Source organism: Microcebus murinus, chromosome 11, assembly GCF_040939455.1.
Source record: "Microcebus murinus isolate Inina chromosome 11, M.murinus_Inina_mat1.0, whole genome shotgun sequence".
NCBI lineage: Eukaryota > Metazoa > Chordata > Mammalia > Primates > Cheirogaleidae > Microcebus > Microcebus murinus.
In genome coordinates, this window is record NC_134114.1 from 93933647 (window position 1) to 93950435 (window position 16789).

Sequence of the window (16789 nt, forward strand, 5' to 3'; positions counted from 1 at the left end):
ACTATTTGCCTACAGTATTGAGCCTGAACTCCTCTGCCTAGGATGCAAGGCATTCCAAAATATAATTCCCATTCCTAATTCAACAGGACCAGGTTTATGTCTCCTATGCCATCCCTTCTCCTTGCCCAAGTTACTTCCTGAGTCTGCCAACTTTTTTTTTTTTTTTTTACTGATTACCTAAATCTTAAGGCTCTGCTCAAATTCTATCTCTACAGGAAGTTATCTTAAAATTACTAGATTCTGAACACTAAGTGGTTTCTCTTTATTGCATATAAAGATTTGAGTATTCATAGTCATTTACTGCTAAGTTACCTCCCAGTTACATTACAAACTCTTTCAAAGTGAAGTCCCAAAAAGATAAGGTACTTTTTTCCCTTACTCTTTTTTATTTTTTCTTCTCTTTCACATTTGCCCTAAGTCAGGGATGGACATATAGTAGATATCAAATATTCTTAAATACACAAATTTTAGCTTGATCAAAAATATCTATATTCTTTATTAATATATTTTCTGTCTTTTCAACCTCTATATGTCCTACTAAATTATACATTTTTTATATTTTACATTTCCTAGCTAAAAGAAAATCATAAACTATTATTCACTTCTTATATAATACAGGTTCAGTATCTTTAACCCAAAAATCCAAAATCTAAAGTGCTCCAAAAATCCAATACTTTTTGAGTGCTGACAAGATGCTCAAAGGAAATGCTCATTGGCCCATTTCAGATTTTAGATTTTCAAATTATGGATGTTGAACTGGAAAATATCATGTCAATACTCCAAAATCCTAAACAATCTGAAACACTTCTGGTCACAAGCATTTTGGATAAGGGATACTCAACCTGTAAAAGGAATCAAGAATTACATTTGGTAAAACTGTTATCTTAATGTTAATTTGTTTTTAGACCATTTCAGTGAAAATGGGAGTATGTGTGTTATGTTTAAAAGAATGGGTAATAAGAAAAAAACCTCTCAATCAGACATAACCAGAACTTACAGACTAAATCAAATACTTCTTCACTTGTGTCTTTTTTGTGCCTTTATCTATGTCATTATTTAAGAAATAAAAGTCTGCCCTCTTCTGGCTCCAAAAAGATTTACAAAGAATTTTCAGAAGAACTGAAAAGCCTTGTTTTGTTAGGCACTTAAACTGCTGGAGAGCTGGATGAATTCATTACATCTAATACAGAGGGAATTCAATTATGTATTTTTCTCTCTCAATAGGTTCATAATACTATTTATACTTTCAATATGTTTAGTAATTTTTTTATCCTTTTGGTAAATATAGAGTTGAAAGAAAGAATTCTAAAAATCATTTAAAATTTATTTCTATGGTATATATTAGCAGTCAACCAATCCATATTCAGAGATAAGATAATGCCTGTTATAATTTTGATACCTGGTCTCTGAATTTCCCCAAGATAAAACTGAAATACTCTTAAGACACCAACTTACTAGATCTTGGCAGAATTGATGAGATACTGTCTAATAAGTGCTTCAAATATTTCTGATAGGTACTATAGGATTCATTAACACCAAAACACTTGGTTTTATCAAAAGAGGAGTGGGAAATGTCCAGCTGAATTCAAGTTCACTGGTAGAAAAATGAAGAGATTATCCAAATATGTACGAAAAGAATCAACAAACTTTGCAAATAAATCAATGTGGGGATAAGAAGTAGCTCGAGATAGCCTGGCAGTTAACACTATAGAAACATTTATTGAGTTCAGAAACACTAGATAAAAACGAGTTTAGACTGAGTTTAGTTGTGGACATGCTGAGATAATCTGAAGACGCCAGTGTTGACCTCCAAAGGTCCAGGAGGTCGAAACTATTTTCATAATAAGACTAAGACATTATTTGTCTTTTCCACTTTCATTCTTCCACGAATATACAATGGAGTTTTCCAGAGGCCACGTGATGCATAATATCACAACAGATTGAATGTAAAACCAGATATAAAAATTCAGAGGTCTATTATCCAGACACTAAAGAGATGTGCAAATGAGTAAAACAATATCACTCTTCTCAATTTTTTGTGTGTTAGAAAATAGTTATTTTTCATAAAAATGTTATTTACATTACTATTGGGTTTATTTTTTTAAAATAAGATTTTAATATATTTGCAGTTTTAATTTCTAATATAGTGATTATCAACAGATACAAAGTGCTTTGGAGTCCTCAATAACCTGTAATAGTACAAAAGGTCCTGAATCCAAAAAGTTTGAGAACTATTGCTCTAAGGAATTCAAGAAAAGACAATGAGTAAGCAGTTAAATATATGGGTCTTTATCCAAACAGACAGGTCTTATACTCTTATATGTATTTTCTACACACTAGGTGAAAGATGTTTTTTAATGTAAAGATCAAGTTACTCTTTTACTTAAAACCTTTCGATGTATCTCATTATTTAAATTTTATGTCTGTAAGTATAAGTGTTAAGTAAAATAAACAATGTTGCAGGTTCTGAGCTAAACATTTTACAAATATTAAGTCATTTAATTCTGTTGTCAACCTTACTACCTCCATTTAAAAGATATGGAAATAAGTATAGAGAAGTAAAGCAACTTGCCCAAGGGACACAGCTAGTAAGTGGCAGAGCTAGTATTTGAACCAAGGTCACCTGGCTCAAGTGTCCATGCTGTTAAGTACTATTACGCAATTAATACAACTGTATTACAATAAAAACAAAACCTAAACTTCTTGCCATGGCTTTAAAGGCCCATATTTTGAACCTCACCTTGTACATCCTCTTCCCCTCATGCTCTAGGATGGCCTTTTTCCTACCTATCCACCAACCAGGCTTAGTCCCACCTCAACACCTTCGCAGGTGTTCCCGGGCACGGTCCCCATAGCTCTGTACACTGCTGGCACTCCCTCTCCTCACAGATCTCAATACAGATGTTAGTCATCACCTGAAAGAGGCCTTCCTTAACTACTGTATGTGGAATGGCATCTGTCCTGCCATGTCACCTACACTGCCACATTCACTATGACACCACCCTTTTTTTACTTTTATTATGCATGGCATTAATAAAAATGATCTCATCCATCTGTTTACTCTCTCTTCTAAAACAGAGCTCCTTGAGGAATCTGTTTGTCTTGTTCAATGCAAGACTAATAATAATCCTAGGAACTTAACATCTCCAAACCTTTTTGTACCACAATGACAAACAATATGCCCTCCTCATAAATTTTTGCTGAATGAATGTATGAAAATTTTGAGTAACAAAGATTGTGCTAGTCCTTTAAAACTATTAACAAATGTTTACTCAGTACTATAAGGTACAGAGTGCTATAAGCACAAGTAATATGAAAATAGTTGCAACATGATTTCTGCCTTGGAAAGTTTATGATTTAGTTTGGATTGTGGTAGTTCTGAAATAGTCACAAAGAGTATTAAAAGTTTCTAAAAAAAAAAAAAAACTATCCTATAGCTTAATATCAGATTATAGTATCTCAACATAAACTTTAAGGTTTTGAGTATTGGAGTTAAGAAATAAAAGGTTTAGAAGCTATTCAGTGGTCTTCCTCTCCCTGATACACTTTAACACACACCAGTCATTACTTTGCTCAAAAGTACTCTTAATGTCACTGCTATTCTTTTAGTCCATTTTCCGAAACCTTTGTCTATCTCTTGCTCCCTAATGCTATTTTCTGATTACTATTTTACCATGTTCATCATTTATAGCCATTAAGCCAACCCTATAAACTTGGAAGTAATGTCTGACTATTCTACCAGTTAAAATTTGAATTCTTTAACTTAGCAGCCATCCCTTATATGGCCAAAATTACCCTGTTTTCAGCATTCTTTTATCAGCCCTATTTTTATTTTTTAAACTATTACTATAGGTTAAATATTTCTAATCTGAAATCTAAAATGCTCCAAAATCCAAAACTTTGAGTGTTAACATGACACTCAAAGGTGATGCTCAAAGGAAATGCTTATGGAACATTCTTGTCTGGTGAACTAGAAGCACTGGGATTACCCAAAGAAAGCTGGAGAGAAGGGCTGCCTGGTGGAAGATGGAACCACAAAAAGTTGCAACCACTGCCAGAGAAAATAAGAGAAGGGGGGGAGAGAGAGAGGGAGAGAGAGGGAGAGAGAGGGAAAGAGAGGGAGGGAGGGAGGGGGAGAGGGAGAGGGAGAGGGAGAGAGAGAGAGAGGGAGAGGGAGAGGGAGAGAGGGAGAGAGGGAGAGAGGGAGAGAGGGAGAGAGGGAGGGAGAGAGAGAGAGAGAGAGAGAGAGAGAGAGAGAGAAAGAGAGAGAGAGAGAGAGAGAGAGAGAGAGAGAGAGAGAAAACGAACCCTGGCATTCTCAACTCCCACCTACCAATCTTCCTTTACTGCCCCCTAGTGGCTGAATCTATAGAAGTGAAAGAACAAGGAAGCCTTCAATACAAGCTGAGTGGGAAAGACAGGGAATGGCTGGCACAATTAAATCCTTAAACTGTTAAAGGTTGTTTTCCTGTGTATGCTATATCTTTTTAATGATGCCTAAAAATCATCAAATCATAAAATGCAGGAACCCATACTGTCAAACTCAGGTTGTTGGACATGACACATTTTTTAATGCCTAACACCTGAACATCCTATTAGTGAGGGAATCCAAATATAAATGAGAGGCAGGACATGACTTCTAACCACAGAAAACAAAATCAGACAAATATCCCTTCTTCCAGCTGAGAGCTAGAGTGCAAATCTGTAGTTCAAATGAATGCTCCTGTCTAGGACATTGAATCTAGAGGATAGTGGTACACAGAACATTCACATTGGCTACCACAAAACTGAGAGTTTAACAGTATGACACTAGAATCAGAGGATGTGGAATCCAGTGACATGCAGTGATGGCACCAACTGGAGCATCCTAAGTAGACTGTTATGTGACAAGGAATTGGCTGTATGTTGCTTCCCTTGGTTCCTGCCCATATTTTGAAAATGGTTCTTCAGCCTCTTGATAGTTTTATAAATTCCTTTATTCCTAGGGTTAGTTCTGTTGTTTGCAACCAAGGACACCAGTATAAGCTATAACTTTAGTGACATAAGCCAGGAAATTCAAGTACTAATAATGTCGTGTGCCTTGAATTCTCTGATGCATTCTTATTTGATATTAGAACACTACAGTGGAACATTTTACACTGTAGATAAAAGTATTATTTATTGATTTTTCAAAACTGATCACTAGGATTAGTTAAGCTGCCAAAATTAACACAGGTACCTTTTCCAAGGTGAGAAGATTTATTTCAGACTGTAGACGAATTTCTGGTTTGTTGCTTTGCTGATCCTTGAATTGTTGGAATTCTTTTTCTAAAATCTTATACTTATTTTCAGCATCAGTAAGCTGTATTAAAAAAAGTATAGCAAGTTTAAAACAATGATATGCAAAGGTTAAAAGTACAGAATTTAATTCAACAGATTTTTTTATTCTAAAGCATGTTCATAGCAGAAAATTTGGAAAATACATAAAGTATAATAAGGAAGATAAAGAACCCTAGTAATTAAAAATACAGTCAATCAACTGATTATACAAAACTTTTGAAGGGTATGAAATTTCTTATAAAACCAGTATCATGAAAATTGTTTTGTTAAACTTTAAATGCCAAATTTAAAAGTCACCTTACAGAAATACTGATACTTTCTTTATACTTTTCTTAGGATGACAGGTATAAGAAAAGGTATACCAGATTATCTTTGAAAATAAAAATAAGCTAAATTTTATTCTTGTATTTTGATATTATATGAATTTTACAAATTCAAATACTATTACAGCTTAAGGTAATGTAAAGATTATTTGGTTCAATTCCTTCATATTTACGGGTAAGAAAACTGAGGGTCAAAGAGCTAAATAACTGAGGCAGTGCCAAAGAGCTAGTGAGGTAGTCAGTTGTGGGGGGCAAAAATTCAGACCCCATCCCCTAAGGCTCAAATGAAACCGGTCAATACTTCCTTAAAAGAAAAAAACAAAAAACAAAAAATTAGGTAGACTACCTTGACTAAACACGCCAATTTCCCTTAGAATAGTTTCAAAAGTAAATAAAACAAAACAAAAAAATGGCTATAAAGATGTTCTTTTTGAATTTGGGATTTCTTTTTTTTTTTTTTTTGAGACAGAGTCTCACTCTGTTGCCTAGGCTAGAGTGCCAGGGCATCAGCCTAGCTCACAGCAACCTAAAACTCCTGGGCTCAAGCAATTTTCCTATCTCAATCTCCAGAGCAGCTGGGCCTACAGGCATGTGCCACCACATCCACTAATTTTCTATTTTTAGTAGAAACAGGGTCTCGCTCTTGCTTAGGCTAGTCTTGAACTCCTGACCTCAAGCAATCCTCCCACCTTGTCCTCCCAGAGTGTTAGGATTATAGGCATGAACCACTGTGCCCAGCCTGGGATTTTTTTTTTTTTTTTGTATGAAATGTAAACAAGAATTGTTAAAGATGGCTTTCCAAAAACACATATTGATATGAGTATCCATCATTAGGTAAACCAAAGATCTCTTTCCTAAGATATAACACGTAACTAAATTTCAAATACTGAGAATTTCTGGCAAAAATGTAACTTAAATCATCAATAATATACAATTCTAATTAGGATTTTTCTAGCATCTTTAGGTAAGAGGCGTTGCATACATGAGAGATTTCCACATAACTGAAGTTTTTACCTCTTTTAACATCCAAAGTGGAATAGAAACCTTTCTAAAATATTTCTCTGACTTTTCTGTTTTAAACAAAAGCTAAGAAACTTGAGAGTACATTTGGCAGTTTCTTCACCATTCCAGGACATTACCATAAACAATCATTTTATTACAATCAAGTTGTAAAGCAGTAAGCTATTAAGGAATGTTGGCTCTTTTAAGTCCTGGTACCTGCTTTTATCTATTTGAGTATAGATACTTTATACTGTCCCTTCTACCCATTTAGTTAGAATTGTACATATAACACATGTACAAAGGTCAGAGTAAAGGCCTAAAATGTTTTTCTACACATAAAACGTGAAATGTATACATTCATGGACTTAGTAATTTTGGCATTTTGGAAACTTCCCCTGTCCTTCTTGCCTCCAGGTCTTAGAGCAGTGGTATACCCCGGCTAATTTTTCCAGAATTCCAGTTTTTCCCACCAACGTTCTTCCTACAAAGATGTAAGCTAATTCTATCAGTCTGTGACAGGGTACACACATGCATATTTTCAAGAGCCCCCCTGGTGATTCTAATACATGTTAAAAGCTTTTGTTCTACATGGCTGAATCTTACTGATAAATGAAAAAAGAGAAGCATTACTGGTGAATCTCATCATAACTGCCCACTTTTACAACTTTATCTTTTATATTTTAAATGAGACCTCCCCATTGTAACAATCAAATTCAGACTTACAACCACCTAAATACTGTGACCATAACTGACCTTGAGCTGTTATGGAAACTGTTCTTCATGACAGAATTTACTGAAGACTATGGAGGCATTCATCATACATATCTAATCTACACTGAAATTGTTCAAGAAAGATAAGCTTAATTTTTAACACTCTGATCCTTCTCTTCTTTAGTAAATATTTAATGAGCCCCTGTTATATCTGATGACTGGGCAGGGCTCCTGGCATATAGCTAAAAACCAAAACAATTGTTATGGACCAAATAATCTGATGCTGATTAAATTTTCATACTAATGAAAATAAAAACAAACTGATACAATACATCATAAAGAAAAAGAATGGGAGAGTAATGAGAATAATGTCCTATGAGAACATATAACAAAAACTTGACCTAGACTTGGGGACCAGGAGTCAAGGAAGATTGCTTGGGGTAAATGATACTTTGGCTGAAAACTGAAGGACGTGTAGAGTTCACTAAGCTCAGAAAAAGCAGCACATATGAAGATCCTATGGGTGAAGTGAGTATGGCATGCTTGAGGACCTGAAGGAAGACCAGTATGGGTGAAGAATATACAGCAGAGGTGAAAGAGTGGGAGATGAAGTTGGACAGACAGGCTCCAAACCATGCAGAAGCTTACGGGGGAAGGTAATGATTCTGATCTTTATCCTCTGAGCAATACGCAGCAGCTGAAAGGTTTTAAAGAGGAGGGTGTCAAGATCCCCAAACTTCAAAAATATCACTGTAGCTGCAACATGAGGAACAGATTAGAGGAGCTCATTACTGAAATAAAGAACACTTACAGGAAGAGTATAAGGTATGAATAAAAGGATAACATTGTGTTTTAAATTTTAAATGCCTTTAAGACATCCGAGTAAAGATGTCAAAAGGCAATCAGGTATATGAGTCTAGAGTACAAGGTAGTACTTGGATATAAATGGGAAAGTTCCAGATGAACATATAGTCTCTGATGTCATGGGGATGGGTAAGATTGTTTTGTAGAAAGTAAATCCTGAGTTTGGAGGAAATCCAACATTTAATGACTGGATATAGGAAGAGGGGCCTGCAAAAGAGCCTGAGGGGTGGCCAGAAAGGTAGAGGAAAACAAGGAGAGGAAGGATATAGACGTTGAGAAGATAATATACAAAACAAGGACAAAAGTGTTCATGTCAGTAAGTTTTAGTCAGATGAGAAATGAAAAATGCCCAACGAGCTTGGTGATTTAGCCATCGATGGCTTCTCTGACAACTGGCTAGCTGGAGGATTGGGGATGGAAAGCAGAGTGGGATGCGTTGAGAAGCGAATGTGAGGTGAGGAAATGCAGAGGAGCACAGATAATTCTCTTATGAAATTTGGTCCTTAACTGAATTTGGTCCACTGCAACATGAAGAATATCTATGTTTGCTCAAAGGAGACTTATCAGAAAAAGATTTTAAGTTAGAAATGTGACCTGAAATATAGTACAATTTCATGTAAATAGTTATAAGGGCAGGAAAAATATTCCAAGAATAGCCATTGGCTTTAACTTAGAAAAAGAAGATCCAACTTAAAAGTGTTATTTGTATCTCAGTGCAATAAATATGATTAACAGTCCAAATTACTATGATTTTAACCACTTTTCATAATTAGTGAACTACTTCTGATATTTCCAGAATGCAAGTAAACGGTATAAAAAGATGACAAGTATTTTATCCAACCTGCTGCTGAAGTCGGTGTTTATCCTCTTCTAGCTGCTTGATCTTTAACCTTTCTAGTTCTACTTGGTGAACACAGTCTTCTTTGGCTCTACGGATACAATCCTGAAGTTCTTGCATATTCCGTTCACGTTCTGATTGCAGTTCCTTTTTTTCTCTTTGAAGCTTAAAACAAAGGCATCTTTAAGAGGCTGGGCTATTACTAACTGCATTATACTGTTCGATACTCTATAGAGTAAAATGTTCAGAATATCAACAAGTTTCTTGTCATGTCGTTTTTAGTTATTAGAGGGGTAATGTTCAAGTATACCGATATTATAAATTTTCTTTTTCTTTTTTGGAACAGGGTCTCATTTGGTTGCCTACCCTAGAGTACAGATGTGTGATCATAGCTTACTGCAACCTCAAACTCCAGGGCTAAAGTGATCCTCCTGCCTCAGCCTCCTGAGTAGCTGGGACTACAGGCATGTGCCACCACACCCAGCTAATTTTTGTATTTTTTGTAGAGATGGGGGTCTCACTATGTTGCTCAGGCTGGTTTCAAACTCTTGACCTCAAACGATCCTCCCACCTTGGCCTCCCAAAGTGCTGGATTATAGGCATGAGCCACCATGCCCAGCAACCAATATTATTTTCAATCAATCATAATTTAATACTAATATACAAGTATATACAAAAATCCATATACAACTTGTATAAATTCAGTTGAAAAGGCCCTAACCACTAAAAATTCCCATTTAAACAAAACCCCTTTTTTATATAAGCAAAGATGCCCAATTTTCTTTTCTTCTTTTAACAACCTGATTCACTGCCTGATCATATAATAGATAACAGACCCTTAGTATTAGAGGAAAACATCTACCTTATATTTAAATTTAAACACCTAAATTATTCAGAAAGCCCAGAAAATGTATAATGACATGGTTGGGTGACTTGCTGAGAAAATTTTAAGAAACACATTTTGGTTAGGGAAGGAACATATAAATTTAATGTGGAAGAAATACTAATTATTTTGAAATGATCTTTACAGAAATTTTTAAAAACATTTAGGGTAAAGCCTAATAAAAATGTTAACTAGGTATAATATTGACATAAGTTCTCTCTTCTTCAGATCTAATCTTTAATGGTCAAGAAAGAGGGAAATTCCCTTCTTCCTGAAAACAAAATCAGGATTCTATGCCCCTGGGCCTATGCTACATTTTCTCTTCTAAACAGTGCAACTATTCATTCCTTCTGCATAATGGGAAAGCTAATTCCAAACATCCACTATTGTAGAAGTCAGCGAAAGCTGGCTGAATAATAGTTACATATTTCAAATAACACTTTTCTATTTATTCCTAACATTCTAACATATAAGACATGCTTTACCCAGTTGGACAGCAGTTTTCTCCATGTTGTCTGAAAGACAAGTTCTATAAAATATATTTTATGAGTATAGAGCAAAAATTAATGGTATGAACTTAAAAGACTCTGCAAAATAAAGATATATGATAGATGAATGGCATACCTCTGACTCCGCACTAGCAAGCTGCTGCTCTCGCTTCTCTAAGTCAATTAGGGTTTTTTGAAGTTTTCCTTCTAGAATAGTATATTCAGCCACCTAAAAGACAGTAAAAGGTTACCTTCTCCTCAAATTAAAAAAATACACATAAATTCAAAAATATATTTCATAGAAATGTATTTCTATGAAATACAAATTAGATCTACCAATTCAAAGCAGAAATTCTTTCTGCTGTACTCTAAAAAAAGAAGCCCACCTAGCAACTACTCATATATTTTTAGTGATATTCAGTCTCCCAAGAAAGTCCATATTCCTACTGGGCAATCACCCTGCTGGTAAAATCTTGTGCTTAGTCAAAACCTACCTCCTTAAAATCTGCCTTACTTGACGCTCTAGTATATGTCTGAAGCCCTCTGTCACTTACACTCACAATTCTTAGAACTAAACCTGTGGTTAGATCAGCTATTCAGTTACCATTCAGTTCTCCTACTGGTTCATATCTGACCTTTTACTACAGTTCCAGTAACTGAATCCCTGCTTGGGCCACGTAACTGAATTAGCCTAGTAACTGAATTATTTCAGGCCTAAAGTTCTGTTCTGTTCTGTTTTTAAAGGTATGAGTCCTATTCAAGACAGGAGGCCTACGTATACCAGATGTAGGATTCTCCTGGTTTTTCTATCTTTCAATTTAGACTGATCATTTTTTACTAGAACTTTCTGAACTTATTTTTCTACCATCTTCACCAACTTGTCTCAAGGTCCCAGGCCCTATCCTGATCCTCTTTCCTATTGCCAGTAAAGTCCTGGTTTGATAATCCTTACAATCTACTCTTTAATCCTATTTTTATCCTAGGACAGAGGGGGAAAAACACATTATGTTTATATATTTGAGACTGGTAACAGACATCACATCTCTTGCTAGTCTTTATCTTAGAGAAGAAAAAAACACAAATTTGAATTGTTATTCACATATTATAATTTCCATATCCTCTAATGTCTTGGCGGTTCCAGACTAAGTTCTTTCAAAAATATAATATCCAGATGTGAGACCATACTCTCACTATTTGAGAGACCAAAGATAGTGTAATGCCAAAGACTAAGACAACCCATGTCTACCACTTTAGTGTAAAATTGCATTTGCTATTGGAGGATCCTAGTCACACTGTTAATGTCAAAGTGTTTTTGTCTTTAAATCTGGCATAACTATGCCCATTGTCCACATGACTGCTTTGACTACAGAATTTGACCCTTGCCCTTGTTAAACTGAATTTTGATGATTTAGGACTAGCATACCAACCAATCAGGGTCATTTTATATATGAATTCTGTTAACTCTACCATCTAGTTTTGGTTCATTTACAAGTATGCCTTGTGTCCTTACACAAATCACTAATATAAACACCCAAATATCTGTGTTCCCAGAGTTCTGTCTCAAGATGTCTTTTCCTCCCATTCTACATGACCTCCTTGGGTGAGCTCATCTACCTACCATCACATGTACTAAGGACTCCTAAATTTATATTATAAGGCCAAAACTCCTGCCAGAGTTTCAGGCCAATAGATCCAAATACCTGCTGAACACATCAATATTCCTCATATCTCAAAATTCAAAAATGTATAAAACCTGAAATCATAATTTTTTATTTTTACAAATATTTATTATATGCCTAACATATTCTGTGGATCCTATATTTTGAAAAAGAGACTATAAATAAGCAAGTGCATATATACTATAAGTAAATGCTATGAAGAAAATAAGGCAGAGTGAGAAGACAATACCCGGGGACAGAGGAAGGGAGCATTATTTTGGAAATGGTAGAGAATCTCACTGAGATTATTCTGAGCAGAGACCAGAAAGTATCTCTGAAAGAAGGGCATTCCATAGACCCTAAAGAGAGAGGTGGCTTAGCATATTTGAGGAATGACATGGAGGCCAGTGTGGCTAGAATAGACTGTGTGAACACAAAGCTGATGGAAGATGAGGTTAGAGACGAAGCGAGGGCACAGATCATATAAGGCCTTGTACGTCCTTAAGAATTCTGAGTTTTATTCTAAGTGTGATGAGCAGTATGATGGGTTTTGAGCAGAGGAGGACATAATCTGACTTAACATTTAAAAGCCTGTCTCTTGGGCTGGTATGGATATAACAAGGTACAGAGGCCAGGAATGGAGGAATGGATATCAAGTTAAGAAGTAACTGTAGTAATCTAGGTGAGATCATGATGGCTTAAACCAGGATAATTGTGATGGAGGTGGCTGAAAGTGGTGTTCAGGATACATTCTGAATGTGGAGCCAATAGGATTTCCTAATGAACCAGATGTGGAATGAAAAAGGTCAAGGATGACTTGACCTTACAGCCTGAACAACTGAGTAAAAAGTAGTGCTATTTATTAAGGTGGAGAATCAATAGAAGAAAACTTACAGAGGATGGAGATACTGTTTGCAGAAACACTAAATTTGAGATGCATATTAGATAGCCAATTGGCAATGCAGGCAGCTAAATAGCCAAGGGCATAAGGAAAGTTGGGGATGGAAGGAAGTAGATAGGTTTAGGGGTGTGTGTATATGTGTGTGTGTGTGTGTGTAATATATACAATTTGATATATATAATACCAAGAAAGTAGATGAAATCATCAAATAATTGAGTAAAGATCTGAGGACCTGGACCCTGGGACAAGCCAATATTTAGAGTTTGGGATAAAGAGAAGGATCTAGCATGAAAACTGGGAAGGAGAGATGACTGAAGACAATACAAATACAGTACTAGGAAAGTATAGTCTAGAAAGCCCAGTGGAGGAAGTGCTGTAAAAGGGGAGAGAGAAAACTGGGTGAAGATGAGGGAGGATTGTTTGATAAGAGAAAAAAATTGTGAATTAACTGTTCTGGAGAGTGAGAGAATGAACTGACTAGGGAAAGCAGTAAGGTTGTAAGGCAACACTGAGGATCCTATAAGGCCTAAGGTTATAAGCTTCCTTAATATCATCTCTTTAAAACCCATTCTGTAATCTTTTCTCTAGCCTTCATTTTCTTTTATACAGATTATTGCTTTTCTGGTCTCTCGGACCTGAGTTTCACATTCCTCTGTTCCATCCACTATACTTTCACACGAATGTCTGTTCTAAAACAAAAATTATCTTATTCTCTTATATAAAAATCTCCATTAAAAAAAAATTTCTCAAATTTTTACCTTTCTCAACCAGGGTTCATCATGATGTGATTATTTTCTCCATCCTCTCCTAAAATGGCACATAGCTCTACAACTCTAAATGCACAGGATAAAGTTAATTCATTACCAACAATGGATGCCTTAAGGGCTTCATTCTCTCAGGGAAGCCTGGCTGAAAAAGCCTACAGGATCTAGTCTAAACTCTTCATAATCTCTGTCAACCTCTTCTACTTTATTTCACAAGGCACACCCTTTCTTCTCTTCCTCCCAGATCAAACTACATACAATCTTCTTAATGTACAGCCTAAGTAAAACTTCTCTGCCTTTGCTCAAGGTGCTTTCTCTGTTTGGAATGTCCTTTGGGTCCACCTGGCAATATCTACTAATCTTCACCCAAGTGAAAGCATGATATTATCTATAAAACACTACTTCATAGCCCCCGTATGTAGAACTGATGTCTTCCTTCTTTGTGGGTACATGGTTGGTATCTTTAGCTAACTGATGGGCAGTCATATGTAATACAAGTAAACATTATCTCAACTGCTCCAAATGGCAGAACGGGAACCAGGTATGTGTGTGTGTGTGTGTGTGTGTGTGTGAACAGGAACCAGGTATGTATGTAACCTGGTTCCTGTTCCTGTGTGTATACACACACACACACACACACACACACACACACACATATATACTCCTTCAGGTAAACTTTCAAAGTATGAAAGAAGTTATACAGTGTGTTAAGAAAAACTTCAGGTAAACAAAATAAAAATAAAGTAACAGAAAAGACTTATATATAATTGACATAAACATGTGACCTCAATTACACTGATTTGAGTAATATATACATTGTATGCCTATACCAAAACATCACCAGTACCCTATAAATATATTACAAATATAAATATATATAAATATATACATAAATAATACAACTATTACGTACCTACAACTAAAAATTTTAAATTAAAAGATGAAAACATGTGATGTGAGATTTTCAGAGCATTTAGCTTTAAAAGATTTCATCATACTGATGAAAAACTGCTTTTTTCTCCCTAGTGAGTTCATTTTATAGTGGCTTACAAAATTTTAAAAAACTGATCACATGTTAGCACATTCTAGTTCACAATATTCTTTCAAGATAAGGTACTTTAAGATAAATGAATTAAAGTATTTAGTCTCAAAATGCACTTAGGTTGAAAGAAAATGGCAAATCTAAAACTCAAATCTATTTTTACAATATGACTAATTCAAACAGACAGCTTAACCACTTACTGGGCAAGCAGCATATTCTTTTTTATTTTTGAGATAGGGTCTTGCTCTGTTGTCAGGAGAGAGTGCAGTGGTGTCAATATAGCCAACTAAAACTATAAACACCTGGGCTCAAGTGATCCTCCTGCTTTAGCTTCCCAAATAGCTGGGACTACAGGAACACGCTACCACAGCCAGCTGATATTTCTATTTTTTGTAGAGACAGGGTCTCACTATGTTGCTCAGGCTAGTCTTCAACTCCTGGCTTCAAATGATCTTCCCCCCTCAGTTTCCCAAGGTGCTGGGATCACAGGCACGAGCCAGCCTATCATATTCTATTTTCTAACAGGAGTTATTAACTAGCTCATCAATTCAAGCTGAAATGGTAAAAGTTGGATACATGGAAACCAATCAAAAATTTTAACTGAAAAGATCCTCATTATTACCAAGATGAAAACAAACCAAAAGTTACCTGGGGAGGTTTCTGTCACCTCATTACATTAACACTGATTTTTTTCAAAAGAAAGTTTAATCATGGCACAAACTGGATTTGTCATAGTTCTTATCATTTTATTAACTTTTCAAAATTTTTCCTGATTTGAATTTTGCAAATCTCAACTCAGAAAAACTCTTCAACAGCATGGAAGAAAATGGCTTAAAGATAAACTCATCTTGTCTTAAAGGCTAGATGAAAAATTCAAAAAACCAAAATGATATTTTCTAGCTTCCTCAAATCAATTAAAATTATATTAGGTCTGCAAATATTACTTAATATAAAACTCACTTTTAGTAACAATAAAACTAGTATAATGTTTAAATATATGTGAGGAATTCTAATTATTATTATTTTTATTATTTGAACATTTCACAAGATAGAGGTTTTGAAGTAGTCTTGCTATCTTTTTCTTTTAGCTTTTTTAAAAGTTCACTGGTTATTCAAGTTTTTAATGGTTAAGAAATAAGTTAGACAAAGCTGCAATGGTTACTTTAAAGTCAAAGGCCTGTGGGACTTCTGCTTCTACTCATCAAAGACAAACTGCCCACCTCTATAAACACAAATTGAACATATAAGAAACTGTTTTCAGACACTGGGCAAAGAGCAGCACAGAACTAGGAACCCTAAGAGACAGGAAGGAAGTAAATGAGGCAAGCCCTACAGTAACTCTGGATTACTGCCTGAGGGTAATTTCCAGACTAGCTCAAGGAAGGAGAACTCAAAGAGAGCCTAGCAATCTTGCTGAGTTGAGGAAACAGACTGGATACCAGAGAGGCTGAGGCAACTAGAATTTGTGAGGAGAGGGAGACGCATGAAGAATGAGCACTGGAGATATGCGGACTCATCCCCTCAAATTTGAGGCTGAATACTGATTTAGACACTAGTGTGAGTATTTCTAAATTTCTAAATTTAGAGTATTCAAAAATAAGTCAAATTGTTAGGGTTGTTTTATTTAATAAATTGAGTGTAAATGAATAAATACTGAACTTTTCCTTTCTGGAATAAGATCAGATGGTCACATGTTATCATTTTTAAAGATGTGATTTATTTCATGATTTAATTCTTAAAAGTAGCTTAAGCATTTTTGAGACTTTTTATTAATATTTATTTATTTTTTTAGCGCTGGGGTCTTGCTCTATCACCCAGGCTGGAGTGCAGTGGCTCCATAGCTCACTGCAACCTCAAACTCCTCGGCTCAGAGAATCCTCCTGTCTCAGCCTCCTGAGTATCTGGGACTATAGGAGCAAGACTTAACTTTCAGACTATAATATAATTTTTATATATACTGAAATGTGCTATTTTCTTTTTCATATATCAGCAGGCT

General features: G+C 35.4%; 1 protein-coding gene across 6 annotated transcripts in view; it reads right to left on the reverse strand.

The window, feature by feature from the left end:
* CEP120 (centrosomal protein 120) overlaps nt 1-16789 on the reverse strand; it is a 76180-nt gene that overhangs the window by 20523 nt on the left and 38868 nt on the right. For all 6 annotated transcript variants that reach the window (XM_012760720.2, XM_020290210.2, XM_076008321.1 and 3 more), the window contains 3 exons: nt 10565-10657; nt 9061-9222; nt 5219-5341 (listed from right to left, as the gene is read on the reverse strand). In XM_012760720.2, coding sequence (XP_012616174.2) covers nt 5219-5341; nt 9061-9222; nt 10565-10657 — 378 coding nt within the window. The remainder of the gene's footprint in view (nt 1-5218; nt 5342-9060; nt 9223-10564; nt 10658-16789) is intronic.